Genomic DNA, 24728 nt, shown 5'->3' on the forward strand with positions numbered 1-24728 from the left:
CCCATTCAAAGACACCTACATCTTTTGTTTTCAGATACACAATCCAAGTCTCAATTGTCTCAACGCCTACAAATGCTTATTTAACCTGTCTCCTTTAACCTGTCTCATCTACACTGATTGACGTGGATTTAACAAGTGACATCAATAACGGATCATAGCTTTCACCTGGATTTACATGGTCAGTCTGTCATGGAAAGTGTTCCTAATGTTTTGGACCCTCACTGTAAGAGTAGTAAGCCAATACAAAAAGAGACCATATCTAATGTTTACACACACTGCATAGCGTGTATAACATTCAACCTGCACTTAAAGCTGAGAGAGCTTGTGTCATACTTGCCTTTCAGCAGTTTACATATGGGGTGGCACAATCACCATCAAGCTCACAGTCTCACGTCAGAATTAGACCCTTCATCCATGTTTCTCAAAATGTCAAATTTCTACGTTGTTCCAAACGTCTAATTTCGAAGTGTTTAATGTTAAGTTTAGGCATTAACTCCGATTTTGGTTAGGGTTAAGTTTAGGCATTAACTTTTTATTGCTGGATCCGAAGACGCAACCTTTGGCACCTGAGGCAGATAGCAATCTGTCACGGTCAGAACACATAGACACTATGGTTGCTAAAATGGGAAGAGGTCTGTCCATGACAGGGCGTTGCTCTGCCTTCTTGACATCTCAGTCAACCAGACAGGTTCTACAGGCCCTAGTGTTGTCGCACCTGGACTACTGGCCGGCTGTGTGGTCATGTGCGGTAAAGAAGGACATAGGTACGTCGGTCCAGAACAAAGCAGCAAATATCGTACTTAGATGTAGTGTCAGTAACATGCATGTCATTGCCTCCTGGCTCAAAGTTGATTGACCGTATCACTATTGGTCGTTGTGCTAGGCATTGATGTGTTTAAGGTGCCGAAGTGTCTGTTCAAGCAGTTGGCACACAGTTCGAACACTCATCGGTACAACACAAAAGACATGCAACCAGAGGTCACTTCACAGTCCCCGAGAAAAGAGGCTAAGAAACACACAGTATTATGTAGAGCCATGACTACATGGAAGGCTCTGCCAACCCCAGGTAACTCAAGCTAGCAATAAAATCAGTTTTAAAAAAAAAACACATAAAAGAACACCTGCACAAAGGGGACTGTGATGAGACAGCCAGTTTATATATATTGTATTGTAATTTGCACTGTACTATGTATTAGACCTAGATATTGTGTGTAAATCAAATCAAATGTTATTTGTCACATGCGCTCGAATACAGTGAAATGCTTACTTACAAGCCCTTAACCAACAATGCAGTTTTAAGAAAAACACCCCGCCCCCCCACCCCCCAAAAAGAAATAAAAGTAACAAATAATTAAAGAAGAGCAGTGAAATAACAATAGCGACGCTATATACAAGGGGTACCGGTACAGAGTCAATGTCTTGGGACACCGGTTAGTCGAGGTAATGTAGGTAATCTGTAGATTTAGGTAGAGTTATTAAAGTGACTATGCATAGATAATAACAGGGAGTAGCAGCAGCGTAAAAGGGGGGGGGCAATGCAAATAGTCTGGGTAGCCCTTTGATTAGATGTTCAGGAGTCTTATGGCTTGGGGGTAGAAGCTGTTTAGAAGCCTCTTGGACTTAGACTTGGCACTCCGGTACCGCTTGCCGTGCGGTAGCAGAGAGAACAGTCTATGACTAGGGTGGCTGGAGTCTTTGACAATTTTTAGGGCCTTCCTCTGACACCGCCTGGTATAGAGGTCCTGGATGGCAGGAAGCTGGGCCCCAGTGAGGTACTGGGCCATACGCACTACCCTCTGCAGTGCCTTACAGTGGGATGACGAGCAGTTGCCATACCAGGCAGTATGCAGGATGCTCTCGATGGTGCAGCTGTAGAACCATTTGAGGATCTGAGGACACATGCCAAGTATTTTGTATGTACTGATATGTAGGCTATGTATGACGTTTTGAATGTATGTATTTCATTCCTTGACTAAATCAAATCAAATCAAATTGTATTATTCACATGTGCCGAATACAACAGATGTAGACCTTACAGTGAAATGCTTACTTATGAGCCCCTAACCAACAGTACAGTTTTAAAAAAATACGGATAAGAATAAGAGATAAAAGTAACAAGTAATTAAAGAGCAGCAGTAGAAAATAGCAATATATACAGGCGGGTAATGGTACAGAGTCAATGTGCGGGGGCACCGGTTATTTGAGGTAGTATGTACAGTACATGTAGGTAGAGTTATGAAAGTGACGACAACAGAGAGTGGCAGTGGTGTGGAGAGGGGAGGGGGGACAATGCAAATAATCTGGGTAGCCATTTGACTAGATGTAAAGGAGACTTATGGCTTGGGGGTAGAAGCTGTTTAGAAGCTTCTTGGACCTAGACTTGGCACTCCAGTACCGCTTGCCATGCAGTAGCAGAGAGAACAATCTATGACTAGGGTGGCTGGAGTCTTTGACAATTTTTAGGGCCTTCCTCTGACACCGCCTGGTTATAGAGGTCCTGGATGGCAGGACCCAGTGATGTACTGGGCCGTTCCCATTACCCTCTGTAGTGCCTTGCGGTCGGAGGCCGAGCAGTTGCCATACCAGGCAGTGATGCAACCAGTCAGAACCTTTTGAGGATCTGAGGACCCATGCCAAATCTTTTCAGCGTCCTGAGGGGGAATAGGTTTTGTCTTACCCGCTTCACGACTGTCTTGGTGTGCTTGGACCATGCTTGGACCACTAGTCTACTTGCTGGGGTGGCAGGTAGCCTAGTGGTTAGAGTGTTGGACTAGTAACCGAAAGGTTGCAAGATGAAAACCCTGAGCTGACAAGATAAAAATCTGTCATTCTGCCCCTGAACAAGGCAGTTAACCCACTGTTCATAGACTGTCATTGAAAATAAGAATTTGTTCTTAACTGACTTGCCTAGTTAAATAAAGGTAATAAAAATGTTAGTTTGTTGGTGATGTGGACACCAAGGAACTTGAAGCTCTCAACCTGCTCCACTGCAGTCCCGTCAATGAGAATGGGGGCGTGCTCAGTCCTCTTATACCTGTAGTCCACAATCATCTCTTTGTCTTGATCACGTTGAGGGAGAGGTCGTTGTCCTGGCACCACACGGCCAGGTCTCTGACCTCCTCCCTATAGGCTGTCTTGTTGTTGTCGGTGATCAGGCCTACCACTGTTGTGTCATCGGCAAATTTAATAATGGTGTTGGAGTCGTGCCTGGCCGTGCCATCATGAGTGAACAGGGAGTACAGGAGGAGGCTGAGCACGCACCCCTGAGGGGCCCCTGTGTTGAGGATCAGCATGGTGGATGTGTTGTTACCTACCCTTACCACCTGGGGGCGGCCCGTCAGAAAGTCCAGGATCCAGTTGCAGAGGAAGGTGTTTTTGTCCAAAGGTCTATAGCTTATTGATGAGCTTTGAGGGCACGATTGTGTTGAACGCAGAGCTATAGCCAATGAATAGCATTCTCAAATAGGTGTTCCTTTGGTCCAGGTGGGAAAGGACAGTGTGGAATGCAATAGAGATTGCATCATCTGGATCTGTTGAGGCGGTATGCAAATTGGAGTGGGTCTAGGGTTTCTGTGATGATTTTTGTTGATGTCAGCCTTGACCAGCCTTTCAAAGCACTTCATGGCTACAGACGTGAGTGCTACGGGTCGGTAGTCATTTAGGCAGGTTACCTTGGCGTTCTTGGGCACAGGCACTATGGTGGTCTGCTTAAAACATGTTGGTATTACAGACTCGGACAGGGAGAAGTTGAAAATGTCAGTGAAGACACTTGCTAGTTCGTCAGCGCATACTCGCAGTACACGTCTGGCCCTGCGGCCTTGTGAATGTTGACCTGTCTAAAGTTCTTACTCACATCGGCTGCGGAGAGCGTGATCACACAGTCTTCTGGTACAGCTGGTGCTCTCATGCAAGTTTCAGTGTTATTTGCCTCTAAGCGAGCATAGAAGTAGTTTAGCTCGTCTGGTAGGCTCGTGTCACTGGGCAGCTCTCGGCTGTGCTTCCATTTGTAGTCTGTAATGGTTTGCAAGCCCCGCCACATCCGACGAGCGTCAGAGTCTCAATCTTAGTTCTGTATTGACGCTTTGCCTGTTTGATGGTTCATCGGAGGGCATAGCGGGACTTCTTATAAGCTTCCGGGTTAGAGTCCTGCTCCTTGAAAGCGGCAGCTCTAGCCTTTAGCTCAGTGCGGATGATGCCTGTAATCCATGCCTTCTGGTTGGGGTATGTACGTACTGTCACTGTGGAGACGACGTCATCGATGCACTTATTGATGAAGCCAGTGACAGATGTGGTGTACTCCTCAATGCCATTGGAGGAATCGCGGAATATATTCCAGTCTGTGCTAGCAAAACAGTCCTGTAGCTTAGCATCTGCTTCCTCTGACCACTTTTTTATTGATCTAGTCACTGGTTCTTCCTGCTTTAATTTTTGCTTGTAAGCAGGAATCATGAGGATGGAATTATGGTCAGATTTGCCAAATGGAGGGCGAGGGAGAGCTTTGTATGTGTCTCTGTGTGTGGAGTATAGGTGATCCAGAGTTCTTTTCCCTCTGGTTGCACATTTAACATGCTGATAGAAATTTGGTATAACTGATTTAGGTTTTCCTGCATTAAAGTCCCCGGCTACTAGGAGCGCCGCCTCTGGGTGAGCGTTTTCTTGTTTGCTTATGGTGGAATACAGTTCATTCAATGCTATCTTAGTGCTAACCTCTGACTGATAAACAAATTTTTAAAAACAATCGGTCGGGGGTATGTAAAACGTCTGCCTTCTGCTCCGGTCCCATCTTAATCAATGATGTTCTGTACATTATATACCACGTCTAAGGGTTGTTCTTAAGCACGACGCAACGCGGAGTGCCTGCACACAGCCTTTAGCCGTGGTATATTGGCCATATATCACAAACCCCCGAGGTGCCTTATTACTATTATAAACTGGTTACCAACTTAATTAGAGCAGTAAAATAAATGTTTTGCCATACCCATGGAATATGGTCTGATATTCCAGGGCTCGAACCACCCAGTTTATAATTAAGCAATAAGGCACGAGGGGGTGTGGTATATAGCCAATATATCACGGCTAATGGCTGTTCTAAGGCACGACGCAAAGCGAACCACCCAGTTTATAATATGTATTATGTCATGTTTCATGTGGACCTCATGAAGACTAGCTGATGCTTTAGTAGCAGCTAATGAGGATCCTAAAATGGTTTAAATACCGGCCACAACACCCTAGCAAACCCGGAAACAACTTGAAGGTAACAGCGCTCACTGTTGCTCATAGTGGCAAGTTTCCACAGCCTCTCCCGACTTCCTGAAATATGAATGGACATCGAATACTGCCTCACAGGTGACCTGGTTGCAACCACACACCATGATATGAGGGTTGGGGTGGCACAATAGTATCAACAACAGTGCCCCTGAGGAACAGAATGTCCTTTATTGTTCTCCCAAAAAAGTTCTAAAAACACTATACACAGAGACAATCATGATTCAGTCCTATGTTAACAAAATGTGCAGATTCAGAGATACTATTAGGTAATGATGACCTTTACAGGACACACAAGTCAACATATACCATATTCTACCAACTGTGGTACAAGAAAATAATTTCAAAACCCTAACTTCTCCACAAGGTGCTTCTGGAAGTATTTTTATGATGATTATTGTGTTATTTTGGACATACAGTATACACAGTCACCTTATTGGCACCCTTGATAAAGATGAGGAAAAAATACTGCAAAAGAAATAGTAACAATACTGAGCTATATTGTATGCTCATAAAAATTTGAAAATTGTATTATTTTATACTAATACGGCATTCTTTTTCATAATAAAATAATACAAATGCATCTGGTTTCCAAGCCTTCTTCTCTTATTTGTTAAACTAACTTCTCTTGTCCACCAAGAGTGGCTGAATATCCTCTTATCTTCAGTTTGCTCCTCTACTGATGTTGGAGAGCGAGGTAGTAACAGTGTTCCTCTCCCCAAGTCTCCATCTTTATATTCAGTGAGCTTCCCAACACCCTCGTAGAGTAGGCCATACATCATCACATGGGATATCATTGCTTTAGTGTTGCAATATGTCAGATGTCAGATAGACTTACTCTATTTGTAAGAAAGGCTTTTGTCATCTCATCAATCTTTCTAGATCCTCTATGAAATTATTTAAGCCTGCCCCTTACTTTACCTCGGAGAGATAAATGATAGGCTTATGGCCAAAACTGCTGTTTGTGTATGCGGAGGCATCATGCCCATAGGGGGCACAGAGGCACGTGCCCCCTCAGATTTGTCCTGTTCATTTTTTTTTTTTTTTATAATAATACTTTTTCTTCTCTGTAATACCACTAGCCCCCTATCAAGTTCATGAAGTTGGCTTTAGCGAACCTAGAGAGTTTCCCAACCTCATAACTAGCTACCAAGTAGCCATTTTAGTCTATCAATGAAGTTACATTTACATTTGTGCATTTTAGTCATTTAGCAGAGCGACTTACAGGAGCAATTAGGGTTACGTGCCTTGCTCAAGGGTATATTGACAGATTTTTCACCATTTGCCGAGTACCTACAAGAGTATCTAGCAAGAGTAGCAAGAGTTGCTAGCTTGTCTAACTATGTTAGCTGGTATGCATGCTGGCAAGGTTGGTAGACTTTAGAAAAGCAAACAATAGCTAAATGTACAGAATAAGACTCCTATTCCTTTCAAACTTTTAGCCAGATTTTAGCAGAGATGCAGGCCTAGCCCCCTTCTGGACCAAAACTTTTCACGTGAAAATGCAATTTGGATATAATGGCGCCGGAGAAGATGGCTGCCATTTTACAGTCTCCTAACCAACTGTGCTATTTTGTGTGTTTCTTCACATTGTTTGTAACTACAAACAATTTGTAATTGTTTAACTTAATTTGTACATAATGTTGCTGCTACCATCTCTTATGACCTAAAAGAGCTTCTGGATATCAGAACAGCGACTACTCACCTCGAACTGGATGAAGATTTTTCTTTAATGAGTTTGACGCGAAGGATATACTGCTTCTCCGAGACCAGGCACAAATCCCTGTCATTCGCTTGAAGAAAAGACGGAAATACAGGGGGCAGAGATCGGGGTGCCTTGTGAGAATTCATTGGCGAGTGGGTAACCCGTCTCTACCATCCATTCTATTGGCCAACATGCAATCACTGGAGAATAAACTTGATGATCTCCTATCGAAACTATCCTAACAATGGGACATTAAAAACTGTAATATCTTGTGTTTCACAGAGTTGTGGCTGAACGATGACACAGTTAATATACAGTTGGCTGGGTTTTCCGTTCATCGGCAGGACAGAACAGCTACGTCTGGTAAGATAAAGGGTGGGGGTGTGTGTCTATATGTCAATAACAGCTGGTGCATGATGTCTAATATTAAGGAAGTCTCGAGGTTTTGCTCGCCTGAGGTAGAGTACTTATGAAAAGCTGTAAACCACACTATCTACCGAGAGAGTTTTCTTCTATATTTTTCATAGCCGTCTACTTACCACCACAAACCGAAGCTGGCACTAAGACCGTACTCAACCAGCTGTATAAGGCCATAAGCAAACAAGAACATGCTCATCCAGAAGTGGCGCTCCTAGTTGCCGGGGACTTTAATGCAGGTAAACTTAAATCTGTTTTACCTCATTTCTACCAGGATGTTACATATGCAACCAGAGGAAAAAACTGTAGACCACCTTAACTCCACACACAGAGACACATACAAAGCTCTCCCTCGCCCTCCATTTGGCAAATCTGACTATAATTCTATCCTCCTGATTCCTGCTTACAAGCTAAAACTAAAGCAGGAAGTACCAGTGACTCGCGGAATACGGAAGTGGTCAGATGCTAAGCTACAGGACTGTTTTTCTAGCACAGACTGGAATATGTTTCAGGATTCCTCCAATGGCATTGAGGAGTATACCACGTCAGTGCCAGGACAACAACCTCTCCCTCAATGTGAGCAAGACAAAATAGCTAATCATGGATTACTGGAAAAGGAGAGCCGAACACACACCCATTCACTTTGACTGGGCTGTAGTGGAGTGGGTCGAGAGTTTCAAGCTCCTTGGTGTCCACATCACCAACAAACTACCATGGTCCAAACACACCAAGACAGTCATGAAGAGGGTATGACAACACCTTTTTTCCACCTCAGGAGACTGAAAAGATATGGCATGGGTCCCCAGATCCTCAAAAGGTTCTACAGCTACCCCATCAAGAGCATCCTGACCGGTTGCATAACTGCATGGTATGGCAACTGCTCAGCATCCCACCATAAGGCACTACAGAGTAGTGTGTACGGCCCAGTACATCACTGGTGCCAAGCTTCCTGCCATCCAGGAACTATATATTAGGCGGTGTCAGGAAGGCCCAAAAAATTGGCAAAGACTCGTCACCCAAGTCATAGACTGTTCTCTCTGTTACCGCACGGCAAATGGTCCCAGAGCGCCAAGTCTAAGTCCAAAAGGATCCTTACCAGCTTCTACCCCCAAGCTATAAGACTGCTGAGCAATTAATCAAATGGCCACCCGGACTATTTACATTGACAGGAATGGAGGGTTTTAAGTTAAGTGGTACGCTTACCTTAAAAATTGTTATAAAAAAAGTGTACAAATCTTTAATCAATGACAATATGATTACATTTGACATAATCACTTATTACTGACTTTTCAATATGACACAACCTTGGATTTGAAATCAAAAACCTCTGGATTTGGGTTACGCTGATCTTTCTGCTGCACCACAAAGTCTGTAGCATTCTTAGAAGTCCCCTACACATTACATTACCTATAATACATCTCTGCACTATTTTAGTTATAAGTTAATCTGACTATTCTCTCATTGTTTATTTCATTGACTTATCTCAGCAAGTTGATGGTTTCTGTATAGTGTTGGTGGGCCATGTAATTCTGTTTAACTGTACTCCTGAATCACTATGATAAATATAATCGTTTTTCTTGATCGTATTATACAAAGCTGAGATGTACTATGAAGTCCAAATTGTGGGAATACAGGTGAAACCAGTCACTGACACAGACATGGTGGAGCAGCAGGAAGATCGGAATGCCATGAAGCAAGAAGTTATTCAAATCCCAGGTGAGTAAATGCTGTATAATAATGACTGATTAAATAAACGTACATGTGTTTAATATGTACGTGGTAAAAAACTGCAGCTATTTTGTGACGTTCTGTGGACATCCTAACGACTTTTTGTTTGCAGGGTATCATGGGAAAATGTTCATCCACTTGTGTAAAGTTGTGATCACGTGAAAATCCACACGTGAAACTTTATATGAAATATCATCACATGTAAAGTGTTCCAAAACCACATGGTTTCACATGTGAAATACAATTTTGCATGTGCAAAACATGTGGAAATGTCACATGTGAAATCATGTGTTTTTTCAAAAGGGGAACTATACACATGTTGGGGCATCAGGAGAGATAATGCAGTGCAATGGAGAAAGGGAAGAAGGGGTAAGGAGATTTTTTTGAGTGGCCAGCCTAAATGACATTAGAATTATTTATCTTTAGGTTCCCATACAGTATATGACATGGGTCAACAGCTTTCAATGGGGCTTCAGTGGGCCTATCTGGCAAATTATTGCTTTCATTGAACCATATCACAGCTTCACAGACATACATAAATCGAGAAGCATGTCTAACATGTTGTTTTGATAAAAGCGAAAGTGGAATGCAAGGTAATTTGCTCTCAGGAGGAAAAACAAAAGTGAAGAGAGGAGAGCCGTAACGTGTGCAGTAACGTAGGATAGTCTATGCGATCGCATACTGGAGTTTGTTCTATTAGCCTATGGAGGCTGAGAAAGACACACCGCAAACAAAATATTTCAAATTCTGAAAGCAGTCGGTCGGACTGAGTGAAGTGGAATCGGAGCTGAAACACCCAAAGAGCGATAAAGACGGTGGACCCGCACTGCGTTAAGAGGCTACCGGTGTAGTTTTGTCAAACACATCATATCACGCGATTTCTGAAGCTGAGCCTGCGAAGTCCTCTTCCCTTTTCGCGTTTTGGAGCGCAGCGGGCAGCTTTTAATTCATGCTCTCTTTTTCCTCGGAGACAGGAGTGTGGTGTATGTTGCCTAGCAATTATAAGTTAAATGGTATTTTGGAGAACTCAGCATTAAGAAAATAAATATTGGAGCACCGGACCAGTCGCACATCGGAAAAACAATACTTGAGAGGACAGTTATGAAGAGGGGTTGAGAAAGGACGATGCAAAGGCTGTCAACGCTTTGAAGTTCGCGAGACCCGACCTCAATCTCTGACCGACTTTCAATCGGCCCACTGAATGAATTATTGGATACTTCGGACGGAACCTGTGATGTTCGTTTAATGTACACGGAGAAGAAGAGTTATTTACATGTAGGCTATTATTAAAACCACGCAAAACGCAGTAGCCTGGAAAGTCCATTCACTGGAATATATAGCGTTGTAATACAGAAGGAAATAGACTACGGAACTACATAGTACAACAAATATTTCCAAAGAAACGTTTGAATTTCCTCTGAAATGGACTGACACCGATCAAACCAAACATATCTCGATAAGATAATGACCGGCAATTTAGAGGCTTATTGGGACTTCAGAGTTAAGAAAATTCATAACGATAAGTAACTGACTGACAGTTGGTGTTTCATGTGTGCAAGATTCATTCCAAAAGTGGTGTGATATCCTCTCTTGTGATGATTGAGTATCCCTACTCTGGTACCGGAGGCATCTCGTGGTAACACAGTAGCTGCGGCAAGGAAGGAGTGGAGTTTGGAGATATCAGCAAATAAACGCACAGAAAAAAATGTGGCTGCGAATTCTTCCGCAGGTATGTCAGGTGCATGCGAGATGCTTTTAAAATGATTGTTGTCGTTTCAGTTAACTGTCTGTCTCTTATACACATCTAGATGTGTATAAGAGACAGGGAATATCATCTCTATGGACTACACTCTAGCATGCATTTGATGTGGGTGGTATTGTTATTTATATATATATATATATATATATATATATATATATATATATATATATATATATATATATATATATATATATTCAAATCAGATTGAATGTGTCACATGCGCCGAATACAACTAGTGCAGACTTTACCGTGAAATGCTTGCTTAAGAGCGATGCAGAGTTTTAAAATAATAATACAAATAAAATAGTAACATGAGGAATAAAATAAAATACTCAAGAATGGAGCTATATACAGAGAGTCGGCTACCAGTAGGTCTACCAGACCAGTTTGCAGAGTTACGAGGTATTTGAGGTAGATATGTACATGAGAGAAGGGTAGAGTGACTAGGCATCGGGTTATATAATAATAAGAGTGAAATAACGAACAGAGTAGCAGCAGCAAATGATGAATGTAAAAGTGTGTGTGTGCAGTATGTGTGTGCGTGTGTGTTTTTCGTTTACTACTCCTGTAAAGAACAATATCTAGTGAACAATATACTTTTTCAAATGCACGTTATTTTGGCACTGGAGCTCTCGAGCACTACTAACTACTATGATTAAAAGGGATATTGCTAAATATTGTTATATACATTATTTTGTTGATTCATTCACTTAGCTTGTGTTCAAGAATACCAATTCCAGGGATATTAAAATCGCCTAATGACAGAGAACTTGTCGTCACCTAAATCAAAGCTTAGCTATATTCTACAACAGCATTCGGATCTTAATTTAAACGTATAGGCTAATAACAACAGATAACCCCTTTAAAAGCCCGACCCAGATACTTGGACATGAATGCATTGTTACATTTCAGACAATCTTTCGGTGTTTTTGTGGCTCGCCTGATTTAGCCTAATTTGGGAGAAGATTACGCGTTGTCATTACACGTTTGAATGAGGGTCAAATTGAAATCGGTTGAATTAAATATGACTGTTTTCTTATACAATCATCACATCCGCATAGTCAACATTACCTGCACAGATTGAAAGCAACGAAGGCAACAAAACAACTATTCAGCCCTTGCATAGGCCTACTTGTACGGGATTCTTCAGTCTTGAATTCCAGGGTTGTGTATCTGGTGTATGCTAATGATCATACCTTCTTTGTGCGGTATATTCAAAACAGTATCAACGTAGACACCACAATGCATTGAGAATCAAACTCATTCACACTGCCTGTGAATCACACTAATCCTATTGCTTGAGGTAAGTCTGGCATTTGTCCAATGGGGAGAGAGGAGGGAACGCTACCCAGGGCTAGGAGGTGAAGTGATTGACAGTTTTAAATGCAGTGAGATTGGCATTCTAATTTAAGCAGAAAGGACAACCTGGACAATGAGGAAGTGGAAATGCAAATTAAACCAACGATGCATATCTGATTGCTGATCAATCATCTCTAGTAGCTAGACAACATGCACATTCTCAGATCACTTTTTGTTTTTACTGGGCAACCATCCCATGTCTTTGATTTTCATATGATAATTTGATATGTTAATTTGATTATGTTAAATTGAATCACCAACATAATATCAATTTTATACTCTAAATTTGCCAAACCGTCTGACTCTGTAGACATTATTTTCCTCTCCACCAAACAATACATTTTACGTTTTCGAATGAATCACTAACATTGTTATTTTTATACTCCCAATTTGCCTTGCAGACAGACTCTGTAGGACTACAACTTTTTCCCGGTCTACAAAACTTTTAAGGAAAGTCCTAAACAGGGCCCTCTTTCAGAGGCAAACAGATCCTTGTCCCTTCATCAGGTGTGAATGTCAGTGAGACTCTAGTCTGTTCAGCCTCTCATATAAACTCTTCCTCAATAAGATACAGTGAGGGAAAAAAGTATTTGATCCCCTGCTGATTTTGTACGTTTGCCCACTGACAAAGAAATTATCAGTCTATAATTTTAATGGTAGGTTTATTTGAACAGTGAGAGACAGAATAACAACAAAAATATCCAGAAAAATGCATGTCAAAAATGTTATAAATTGATTTGCATTTTAATGAGGGAAATAAGTATTTGACCCCTTCTCAATCAAAAAGATTTCTGGCTCCCAGGTGTCTTTCATACAGGTAACGAACGGAGATTAGGAGCACACTCTTAAAGGGAGTGCTCCTAATCTCAGTTTCTTACCTGTATAAAAGATACCTGTCCACAGAAGCAATCAATCAATCAGATTCCAAACTCTCCACCATGGCCAAGACCAAAGAGCTCTCCAAGGATGTCAGGGACAAGATTGTAGACCTACACAAGGCTGGAATGGACTACAAGACCATCGCCAAGCAGCTTGGTGAGAAGGTGACAACAGTTTCTGTGATTATTCGCAAATGGAAGAAACACAAAAGAACTGTCAATCTCCCTCAGCCTGGGGCTCCATGCAAGATCTCACCTCGTGGAGTTGCAATGATCATGAGAACGGTGAGGAATCAGCCCAGAACTACACAGGAGGATCTTGTCAATGATCTCAAGGCAGCTGGGACCATAGTCATCAAGAAAAAAATTGGTAACACACTATGCCGTGAAGGACTGAAATCCTGCAGCGCCCGCAAGGTCCCCCTGCTCAAGAAAGCACATATACATGCCCGTCTGAAGTTTGCCAATGAACATCTGAATGATTCAGAGGACAACTGGGTGAACGTGTTGTGGTCAGATGAGACCAAAATGGAGTTCTTTGGCATCAACCCAACTTGCCGTGTTTGGAGGAGGAGGAATGCTGCCTATGACCCCAAGAAACCATCCCCACCGTCAAACATGGAGGTGGAAACATTATGCTTTGGGGGTGTTTTTCTGCTAAAGGGACAGGACGACTTCACCGCATCAAAGGGACGATGGACGGGGCCATGTACCGTCAAATCTTGGGTGAAAACCTCCTTCCCTCAGCCAGGGTATTGAAAATGGGTCGTGGATGGGTATTCCAGCATGACAATGACCCAAAACACACGGCCAAGGCAACAAAGGAGTGGCTCAAGAAGAAGCACATTAAGGTCCTGGAGTGGCCTAGCCAGTCTCCAGACCTTAATCCCATAGAAAATCTGTGGAGGAGCTGAAGGTTCGAGTTGCAAACGTCTAGCCTCGAACCTTAATGACTTGAAGAAGATCTGCAAAGAGGAGTGGGACAAAATCCCTCCTGAGATGTGTGCAAACCTGGTGGCCAACTACAAGAAACGTCTGACCTCTGTGATTGCCAACAAGGGTTTTGCCACCAAGTACTAAGTCATGTTTTGCAGAGGGGTCAAATACTTATTTCCCTCATTAAAATGCAAATCAATTCATAACATTTTTGACATGCGTTTTTCTGGATTTTTTTGTTGATATTCTGTCTCTCACTGTTCAAATAAACCTACCATTAAAATTATAGACTGATCATTTCTTTGTCAGTGGGCAAACGTACAAAATCAGCAGGGGATCAAATACTTTTTTCCCTCACTGTATCAATGTCTACTTCTTCAATTAAATATCTCAATGTCCTCCTATTTACAGTCTGGGTCTGTCTGTCCCCGCTGATCTAATTAACTCAACACAGAGCCCTCAGATGGAAGGGACCAGACCACAGTGTGGACATTCCCATTCAATTCTACCTAATTCTAGTACAGTAATTCTATTTCAATGGGCACAGAAGCTACAGAGATTTAAATCCTCCCACCCAACCATATCACATAGCTGATTACCAATGGCTGCTTGGCTGACAGATGGGAAAATGGCTTTTACAGAATAACAGTGTGTGCTAGCACTATACAACATGGTTCCCCAACAGGTGGCCCACGGGCCAAATTCGGCCCGCAGGTGATTATATTTGGCCCTCAATTTTTCTGAGAAAAAACATATATATATATATACATTATCAGTCAAAAGTTTGGACACACCTACTCATTTAAGGGTTTTTCTTAATGTTTTACTATTTTATACATTGTAGAATACTAGTGAAGACATCAAAACTATGAAATAACACATATGGAATCATGTAGTAACCAAAAAAGTGTTAAACAAATCAATAATATATTTTCTATTTGACATCCTTCAAATTATTCACCATTTGCCTTGATGACAGCTTTGCACACTCTTGGTATTCTCTCAACCAGCTTCATGAGGTAGTCACCTGGAATGCATTTCAACTAACTGGTGTAACTTGTTAAAAGTTAATTTGTAGAATTTCTTTCCTTCTTAATGCTTTGAGACAATCAGTTGTGTTGTGATAAGGTAGATGTGGTATACAGAAGATAGCCCTATTTGGTAAAAGACCAAGTCCATATTATGGCAAGAACAGCTCAAATGAGCAAAGAGAAACGACAGTCCTTCATTACTTTAAGACATGAAGGTCAGTCAATCCGGAAGATTTGTGTAGTCGCAAAAACCATGAAACTGGTTTGATAAAACTGGCTCTCATGATGACCGCCACAGGAAAGGAAGACCCAGTTACCTCTGCTGCAGAGGATAAGTTCATTGGAGTTAACTGCATCTCAGATTGCAACCCAAATAAATGCTTCACAGAGTTCAAGTAACAGACACATCTCAATATCAACTGTTCAGAGGAGACTGCGTGAATCAGGCCTTCATGGTCGAATTGCTGCAAAGAAACCACTACTAAAGGTCCCCAATAATAGGAAGAGACTTACTTGGGCCAAGAAACATGAGCAATGGACATTAGACAGGTGGAAATCTGTCCTTTGGTCCAAATTTGAGATTTCTGGTTCCAACCGCCGTGTCTTTGTGATACGCGGAGTAGGTGAACGGATGATCTCTGCATGTGTGGTTCCCACCGTGAAGCATGGAGGAGGAGGTGTGATGGTGTGGGGGTGCTTTGCTTGTGACACTGTCTGTGATTTATTTAGAATTCAAGGCATTCTGCAGCGATACGCCATCCCATCTGGTTTGCGCTTTGTGGGACAATTGTTTTTCTCCAACAGGACAATGACCCAAAACACACCTCCAGGCTGTGTAAGGGCTATTTGACCAAGAAGGAGAGTGATGGAGTGCTGCATCAGATGACCTGGACTCCACAATCACCCCGGCCTAAACCCAATTCAGATGTTTTGGGATGAGTTGGACCACAGAGTGAAGGAAAAGCAGCCAACAATGCTCAGCATATGTAGGAACCCCTTAAAGACTGTTAGAAAAGCATTCCAGGTGAAGCTGGTTGAGAGAATGCCAAGCGTGTGCAAAGCTGTTAACACTTTTTTGGTTACTACATGATTCCATATGTGTTATTTCATAGTTTTGATATCTTCCCTATAATTCTACAACGTAGAAGATAGTAAAAATAAAGAAAAACCGTTAGGTAGGTGTGTTCAAACTTTTGACTGGTACTGTATATCCATTAAAACTACTTTCAGTGCGCACTAATCCTGTGTCCCTGTCGCTAGAGTAGTGAGTTCAACTAGCTTAGGCTGCCTTCTATTTGAAAGAATGGTAACTACATTGGGCAGCTATTTGGCAGAGTCAAAGTAGACTTGAATAATATATGCCATTTAGCAGACGCCTTTATCCAAAGCGAACTGGGTACATGGTAGTGGAAACAGATCATAGAAACAGGATTACAATTTTGATATCATGAATATAGCTCTGTCTATGAATTTGAGAGTGGTTACATTTCTCCTGCCCCATCCCTCAGCATTTTACCAAAAGACACTTTGTTATTGTTTCTACTGCTGATTGCTACTTTAAAAAGTTAAGATGCAGATTAAATACACACCAAAATATGTTACAGATACTATAAAAATGTCCCATCACTCAGACAGTTAGTGAATACACAGCATGCAGAACAGCAAACAATCAAAGTCAAACATATTTTAGAAAATATATTTTTACATCAAAAATAATAACCACAGTGGTTATAGAGGGTGCGACAGTTCAACACCTCAGGAGCAAATGTCAGTAAGGCTTTTCATAGCTGAGCATTCATAGGTTGAGAGAGAGGGAGTCGAAACAGCAGAACCGGGACAAGGTGGCGCATCCATTTAAACGGGTAAAAAAAAATTGGAGAAAAAACTATTCCACTCCGATTCCATTTATGGATGGGTGCATCTTTGAATTCGCTGTTGAATGGCCTGCTCCGTCTCCATTTTCGGAACACCATCCCACTCCCCCAAAGGGATCGATAGTATATCTTGGCTCACACTGTGATGATTGTGATTCTGAGCTCTCAGGTTCATGGGTCAAAGTCATATAAGGTTTTCAAAGTAACAATAAAATGAAACAGCAATTACAAATCCCTAAAATGCTTTATATTAGTTATATTCAAAAATTAAGCCATTACATAATTTGTATTATGGTTAATATGAATGTACCCTAGTAAAATGTAATTCATAAAACTAAAGTGTTATAATCACAAGGCAATATATCCATGCTTAGACTGGCAGAAATATAACTACCCAGAAAAAATGACATTATTTTATTTTGACTACCACATATTTGATGTGTCACAGGTTTTTTACAAAAACTTCCTCCTGAAATCTATGAAAATATATTTCACTTTAATCTTTAAGATTTGTTTTTGTCTCTCTGAGTCAACAAAACACAGTTATTGTATTTTAATATAAAATACTGGTGTTATACTGTATGACACATATCACTACGGCCCACAAATATTGATTAAATGTGATTCCTTCAGCAATAACAATAATGATCCTATGAACTATTATTAGTAGCAGCAATAGCATTTTTCTTTAAGCTATTTTTTAAGTTATAAAACTGTGTAAAAAACAGGACAAGATCTTTAAAATGTGCACGCTAGCTGAATTTATAGTTGAAGTCGGAAGTTTATATACACTTAGGTGGGAGTCATTAAAACTCATTTTTCAACCACTCCACAAATTTCTTGTTAATAAGCTATAGTTTTGGCAAGTCGGTTAGGACATCTACTTTGTGCATGACACAGGTATTTTTCCCAACAATTGTTTGCAGACAGATTATTTCACTTATAAATCACTGTATCACAATTCCAGTGGGTCAGAAGTTCACATACACTAAGTTGAATGTGCCTTTAAACAGCTTGGAAAATTCCAGAAAATGATGTCATGGCTTTAGAAGCTTCTGATAGGCTAATTGACATCATCTGAGGCAATTGGAGGTGTACCTGTGGATGTATTTCAAGGCCTACCTTCAAACTAGGTGCCTCTTTGCTTGACATCATGCTTGACATCTCAATAAATCTCAGAAAAAAAGATTGTAGACCTCCAGAAGTCTGGTTCATCCTTGGGAGCAGGAAGGAGATGCGTTCTGTCTCCTAGAGATGAAAATACTTTGGTGCGAAAAGTGCAAATCAATCCCAGAACAACAGCAAAGGACCTTGTGAAGATGCTGGAGGAAACAGGTACAAAAGTATCTATATCCACAGCAAAACAAATCCTATATCGACATAACCTGAAAGGACGTTCAGCAAGGAAGAAGCCACTGCTCCATAACCGCCATAAAAAAAAAGCCAGACTACGGTTTGCAACTGCACATGGAGACAAAGATCATACTTTTTGGAGAAATGTCCTCTGGTCTGATGAAACAAAAATAGAACTGTTTGGCCATAATGACCATCGTTATGTTTGGAGGAAAAAGGGGGAGGTTTACAAGCCGAAGAACACCATCCCAACCGTGAAGCGCGGGGGTGGCAGCATCATGTTGTGGGGGTGCTTTGCTGCAGGAGGGACTGGTGCACTTCACAAAATAGATGGCAACATGAGGAAGGAAAATGATGTGGATATATTGAAGCAACATCTCAAGACATCAGTCGGGAAGTTAAAGATTGGTCATAAATGGGTCTTCTAAATGGACAACGACACCAAGCATACTTCCAAAGTTGTGGCAAAATGGCTTAAGGACAACAAAGTCAAGGTATTGGAGTGGCCATCACAAAGCCCTGACCTCAATCCCATAGAGCATTTGTGGGCAGAACTGAAAAAGCGTGTGTGAGCAAGGAGGCCTACAAACCTGACTCAGTTACACCAGCTCTGTCAGGAGGAATGGGTCAAAATTCACCCAACTTATTGTGGGAAGGTTGTGGAAGGCTACCCGAAACGTTTGACCCAAGTTAAACAATTTAAAGGCAATGCTACCAAATACTATTAATTAAAATGCCTTTATTAGTATGGCATGTTCAATAGAAACAAAGTTTTTTAAAAACCTTTGTTTCAATTTAACATGCCATACTAATAAAGGCATATTAATTAATTATATGAAGAGTGCCTTGGTCCTCCTTTCTTTTTGATGACCAATTTACCCCTTTTACCAAAGAGCACCTTCTATCTACCAAAATATACTATAGTGTACCTTAGTAGCGCTTCCCTTCCTCCTCTTTCTACTACCAAATACTAATTGAGTGTATGTAAACTTCTGACCCACTGGGAATGTGATGAATGAAATAAAAGATTCAGTAAATCATTCTCTGTACTATTATTCTGACATTTCACATTCTTAAAATAAAGTGGTGATCCTAACTGACCTCAGTCAGGGAATTTTTTATATCTTTAAATGTCAGGAATTGTGAAAAACTGAGTTTAAATGTATTTGGCTAAGGTGTATGTAAACTTCTGACTTCAACTGTAGATCGCTTATGTACTAGAGAGAGAGAGAAATTACCCACACACATAAAGAAGATGGGTTTTACTATGCAACATAGTTTAACTGACACATGAGGTACAATTTCATTCACTTAGGATTAAATGAGAATTGAACATTTCAAAGAAAGCATTAATTAAAAAACATTCCAAAAACATTGTGCAAATAAACTAGTTTTGCTTAAAATCATCACAAAACAGTAGATATCTTTCTCAAAGTAATATCATGACACTACATCACATCAGGCATTTGAAAGAAAATGCATAAAAAATTATCCCACCAACAAAAAAACAAAATATTTCTGTATTCTGAACATCAGAATATTAACCAAATCCATTGTCTGAACATCAAATGGAACTCATCAAAGTTCTCAAACTGAACTCATCATTCAATAACATCTTTAAAACATGGATTTATTTTTAGATTGCTTGTGTATGTCGTTTTATTGTGTAAGCCTATGTAGTATTATGTAGCCTAACTTTTGTGTAACTTGGAATTTGGACTAATAAAGCTCTGTAAACTTTTCCCAGTCAGAGTTGCAGAGTTTTGAATTCCTTCGATTTGTAGTAACTGGGTCTGAAATACCTTAAAATGCCATAAAATGATAATATTCCGTATTCATAAAACAAGTAAATATGAATTGCATTATTAAATGTTGAAAACATGGGATAACAAAGCTACTGTCATTCGGCGTAATGGGTGAAACATTTGTTGTGCTGAAGGACAAAAGCGTGATACTGAAGGACAGATTTCATGCATAAACATATTTAACAGGCAGTTCCTTGCTCACCTATATAAAGTAATGACATTGACCTACAAATATTATCCTGACTTTTCATATTTAATATAGTATTTTATAAAATAATAACATTAAAAGTATGTTTTCTGTGTTGTACTGAAGGACATGCGTTTTTTTACAAAGGTTACTTGAGGGTGAAAAGGTGAAATCATCAAATATTTCAGTGAGATTTACTCACCTCATCACATTGATAGAGGGTCTTCAATGGGTCTTCTTTGTGGGTCTTCTGTGATTACCATCATGTGATATGCTTTAAAATGGCTTTTTACCTTGATGAAGCGCAAAAGTCCGGACAAAAGTTATTCAAGTTTTTAAATATTCCTTAGATACAGTATGTCACCCATTATTCTATATATTGTTGCAAACACTTAACACAATTATGCCATAGGTGTTCATTTATCTTTTTATGTTAAATGAATGGCCTTCGTCTTTGACCCCCGACAGCGAGTTATGGTCTTCACTGATCTCACTCTCTGTCAGCTCCATCTGTGGCATATAGGGGCAGGACTCGGTTGTATACTGATGGTCGTGAGCGCAATCTAGATAGGCCCCGAGCTCTTTAGCGATGGTCCCGGTGGACTTCTTCTCCACTGCAGTACAAGAACACTCTGGCACCCAGGGGTCAGTTTGGCAAGCAGTACTAACCGTTCTTTCTTGTTGGTAGAAAACAATTAAGGCATCTATTAGGTTATAGTTATATTCAAGAATCACAGCATATACAGTGGGGAGAACAGTGGGGAGAACAAGTATTTGATACACTGCCGATTTTGCAGGTTTTCCTACTTACAAAGCATGTAGAGGTCTGTAATTTTTTTATCATAGGTACACTTCAACTGTGAGAGACGGAATCTAAAACAAAAATCCAGAAAAATCACATTGTATATATTTTAAGTAATAATTTGCATTATTCATACATAAGTATTTGATACATCAGAAAGCAAGAACTTATAATTTGGTACAAAAACCTTTGTTTGCAAATACAGAGATCATACATTTCCTGTAGTTCTTTGACCAGGTTTGCACACACTGCAGCAGGGATTTTGCCCACTCCTCCATACAGACCTTCTCCAGGTCCTTCAGGTTTCGGGGCTGTCGCTGCAATACGGACTTTCAGCTCCCTCCAAAATTTTCTATGGTTCAGGTCTGGAGAGCTAGGCACTCCAGGACCTTGAGACCTCTTACAGAACCACTCCTTAGTTGCCCTGCTGTGTTTTGGTCTTTGTCATGCTGGAAGACCCAGCACGACCCATCTTCAATGCTCTTACTGAGGGAAGGATGTTGTGCCAAGATCTCGCGATACATGGCCCCATCCATCCTCCCCTCAATACGGTGCAGTCGTCCGTCCCCTTTGCAGAAAAGTATCCCCAAAGAATGATGTTTCCACCTCCATGCTTCACGGTTGGGATGGTGTTCTTGGGTTCTACTCATCCTTCTGGATCATCCAGATGGTCATGTCAAACTTCAGACGGGCCCGACATGCGCTTGCTTGATCAGGGACTTTGCGTGCGCTGCAGGATTTTTATCCATGACGGCGTAGTGTTTACTAATGGTTTTCTTTGAGACTGTGGTCCCAGCTCTCCTCAGGTCATTGACCAGGTCCTGCCGTGTAATTCTGGGCTGATCCCTCACCTTCGCTCATGATCATTGATGCCCACGAGGTGAAATCTTGCATGGAGCCCCAGACCGATGATGATGACCGTCATCTTGAACTTCTTCCATTTTCTAATAATTGCGCCAACAGTTGTTGACTTCTCACCAAGCTGCTGCCTATTGTCCTATAGCCCATCCCCAGCCTTGTGCAGGTCTACAATTTTATCCCTGATGTCCTTACACAGCTCTCTGGTGTTGGCCATTTGTGGAGAGGTTGGAGTCTGTTTGATTGAGTGTGTGGACAGGTGTCTTTTATACAGGTAACGAGTTCAAACAGTGCAGTTAATACAGGTAATGATGGGGAGAACAGGAGGGCTTCTTAAAGAAAAACGAACAGGTCTGTGAGAGCTGGAATTCTTACTGGTTGGTAGGTGATCAAATACTTAAGTCATGCAATAAAATGCAAATTAATTACTTAAAAATCATACAATGTGATTTTCTGGATTTTTGTTTTAGATTCCGTCTCTCACAGTTGAAGTGTACCATAATAAAAATTACAGACCTCTACATGCTGTAAGTAGGAAAACCTGCAAAATCGGCATGTACAATACTTGTTCTCCCCACTGTACTTGAAATAAACAATACCGTTAAAAAATATGGATTTGCATGTACCACCTGCCTCCTGCACAGTGTCCTCCAGGATGAAAACTTTCAGGGATAAGATGTCATCCTGAAAACAAACAAACGTTTTGTTAAAGACAACAGAACCAAATATATCAGTTGGCATCAACAAGCTACCTGTCTTGTATGCTTTTCAGCACACACACACACACACACACACACACACACACACACACACCTAGCAAATAGAGGGACATTTATTTTTCAGCAAACAGTAGCTATGTCAACTTCAGTCTAGCTAAATAAGGTGGAGCTAACAAAACATTACAAAAACAAATCTGTCAACAAAATGTATTACAGTACTGGTGGAAGCCAGCTACAGTAACTAACGTTACCTAATAACGGGTACATGGATAAACTGTGTTGCAATTTTAGTCATGACCGGTTAATGTTACCTCAGGCTCCATTGCATTGACTCGCGTCACCTCCTCCGTTCAGTCGCTTTTGCTTGACTCCAAAGTCAGCGATGTTGATGATGGTCGGTCGGTAACCCCTACACCATAACATCGAAAGTGCCCTTCATCGCGAAGTCTACCTCTGCAAAATGCTGTCTGCATATACTGCTAGCTCGAGCTGGCACGTCCTTCCTCTTCAGGACATGGAGCCACTTCTTCAAAAGTTGTAGGTCCTTGGGCAGCCGATGGTAGTTTACCTAGGGATTTTCTTTGAGACAATTCATACAGCCTGGCGCTATACAGTTCATGTTTGAATTACTACTTGCTGTTGCCATCTTCGTTGTCCGCCCCTAACCTCACTCTCTTCGATTCACTCCCCGCACGAAAACGCAATACCACAGACAATTTTCTGATTCCTGCCAGTGACGCACTGGCGTCAGTCATTACTATGGGAATTTAAAATGGCGCTGACCTTAGCTCAAATAAACCTTGTCGGCAATCAAAATACTAAATATAGAGATGTTTTTATGTTAAATGCACATGTTTAGTATTAGTGGATTGAATACATGTCTTGCTTAGATTTACTTCCTAAAGTGTTTCCATTCCCCTTTAACACTGTGGGGAATATGATACATCTATGGTTTGACCTTTCGAGACACATGATGTGCGTGCTTCTCTCCCGACTCCCGTCACCTAAAAAGCTGTCTATTGTCTATCACGGCCTGCGTCTCAAATGTTACACTATTCCCTGTATAGTACACTACACCAAGCGGCTGGCTTTACGTTGATGACAAAGTATATGTTCGACGCCGCAAGGCTGAAATCCTCGAAAGCGCTTGCATCAGCAGCTCCACTTGAACATATTAATCAATGGTAGCCAGGTTGCCAGCACACACATGTTTTAAAGCCCACCTTCCCCAAGCCAAGGTGACTGGACTGATTGCTGCAGATGGTGTGATGCTTGAGAACTTCAATCAGTCAAAGTTTGAAGCCCAGTAATGAACCAATATTCCACTATACAGTATGTCATACTGGGCTATACTTTAGGTGAGGCTGCCAGGTGTATCTATCAGTGCAGTTAGGAGTCTATTACAGTAGATATGGGAATGCAGTGGTTGCACTCTGCAGGAGTGAAGTACAGGTTATCTCTGTTAAGGTCAGGATGGAGGGGTTGAAGGTCAGAGGGGGGTGCTCTTCTATCTGATCAGGGTCATGTTCAGTAGAGCACAGCGTAGCAAACCGTTTTCCAACGGAAAACAGAAATCAGTGTTCTTATTGGACATGTTCAGGTACAGTGGTATTTCTCAGTTTCACTCCATTTTGAAAACTTCCCCCAATGAACAGGACACTGGTTATGCACAGCCCTGAACCTATTGCAGTGACGGATAGCTCAATGTCAGGATTAGAGTGCTGCTGCAGATTTTATTAGATGTTTTCTCGTCTAGCCCATGAGAAATCTATGCCACTTCTGTGCAATTGCTCCCAAGGTATAGCAAGCAACTGGAGGAGAAATTCTAACCACTTGTTTTGATTGAGTCATAGGATATCAGGCTTCTCTAGACCACCACATCTAAAATCCTGATAAAAATAGATATAAAGTAGAAATTAGGACTTGGATTGCAATACATACATTCAGAGTTCCTCAAACCAATACAATGTGTAAAATGAAATCGGAAAATGGTTTGAAACAAAAAGATACGTTACGACACATCACATCGACTGATGGCTTAAGATGTAC

General features: G+C 41.2%; 1 protein-coding gene across 1 annotated transcript in view; it reads left to right on the forward strand.

Moving 5' to 3' along the window:
- Positions 1-9796: 9796 nt before the first annotated feature.
- The window catches only part of LOC111979890 (corticotropin-releasing factor receptor 1), a 159863-nt gene continuing 144931 nt past the window's right edge, over positions 9797-24728 (forward strand). The window contains exon 1 of the mRNA XM_024010563.2: positions 9797-10844. Coding sequence (XP_023866331.1) covers positions 10821-10844 — 24 coding nt within the window. The 5' untranslated portion in view covers positions 9797-10820. The remainder of the gene's footprint in view (positions 10845-24728) is intronic.

This window comes from Salvelinus sp. IW2-2015, linkage group LG20 (assembly GCF_002910315.2).
Source record: "Salvelinus sp. IW2-2015 linkage group LG20, ASM291031v2, whole genome shotgun sequence".
Taxonomy (NCBI): domain Eukaryota; kingdom Metazoa; phylum Chordata; class Actinopteri; order Salmoniformes; family Salmonidae; genus Salvelinus; species Salvelinus sp. IW2-2015.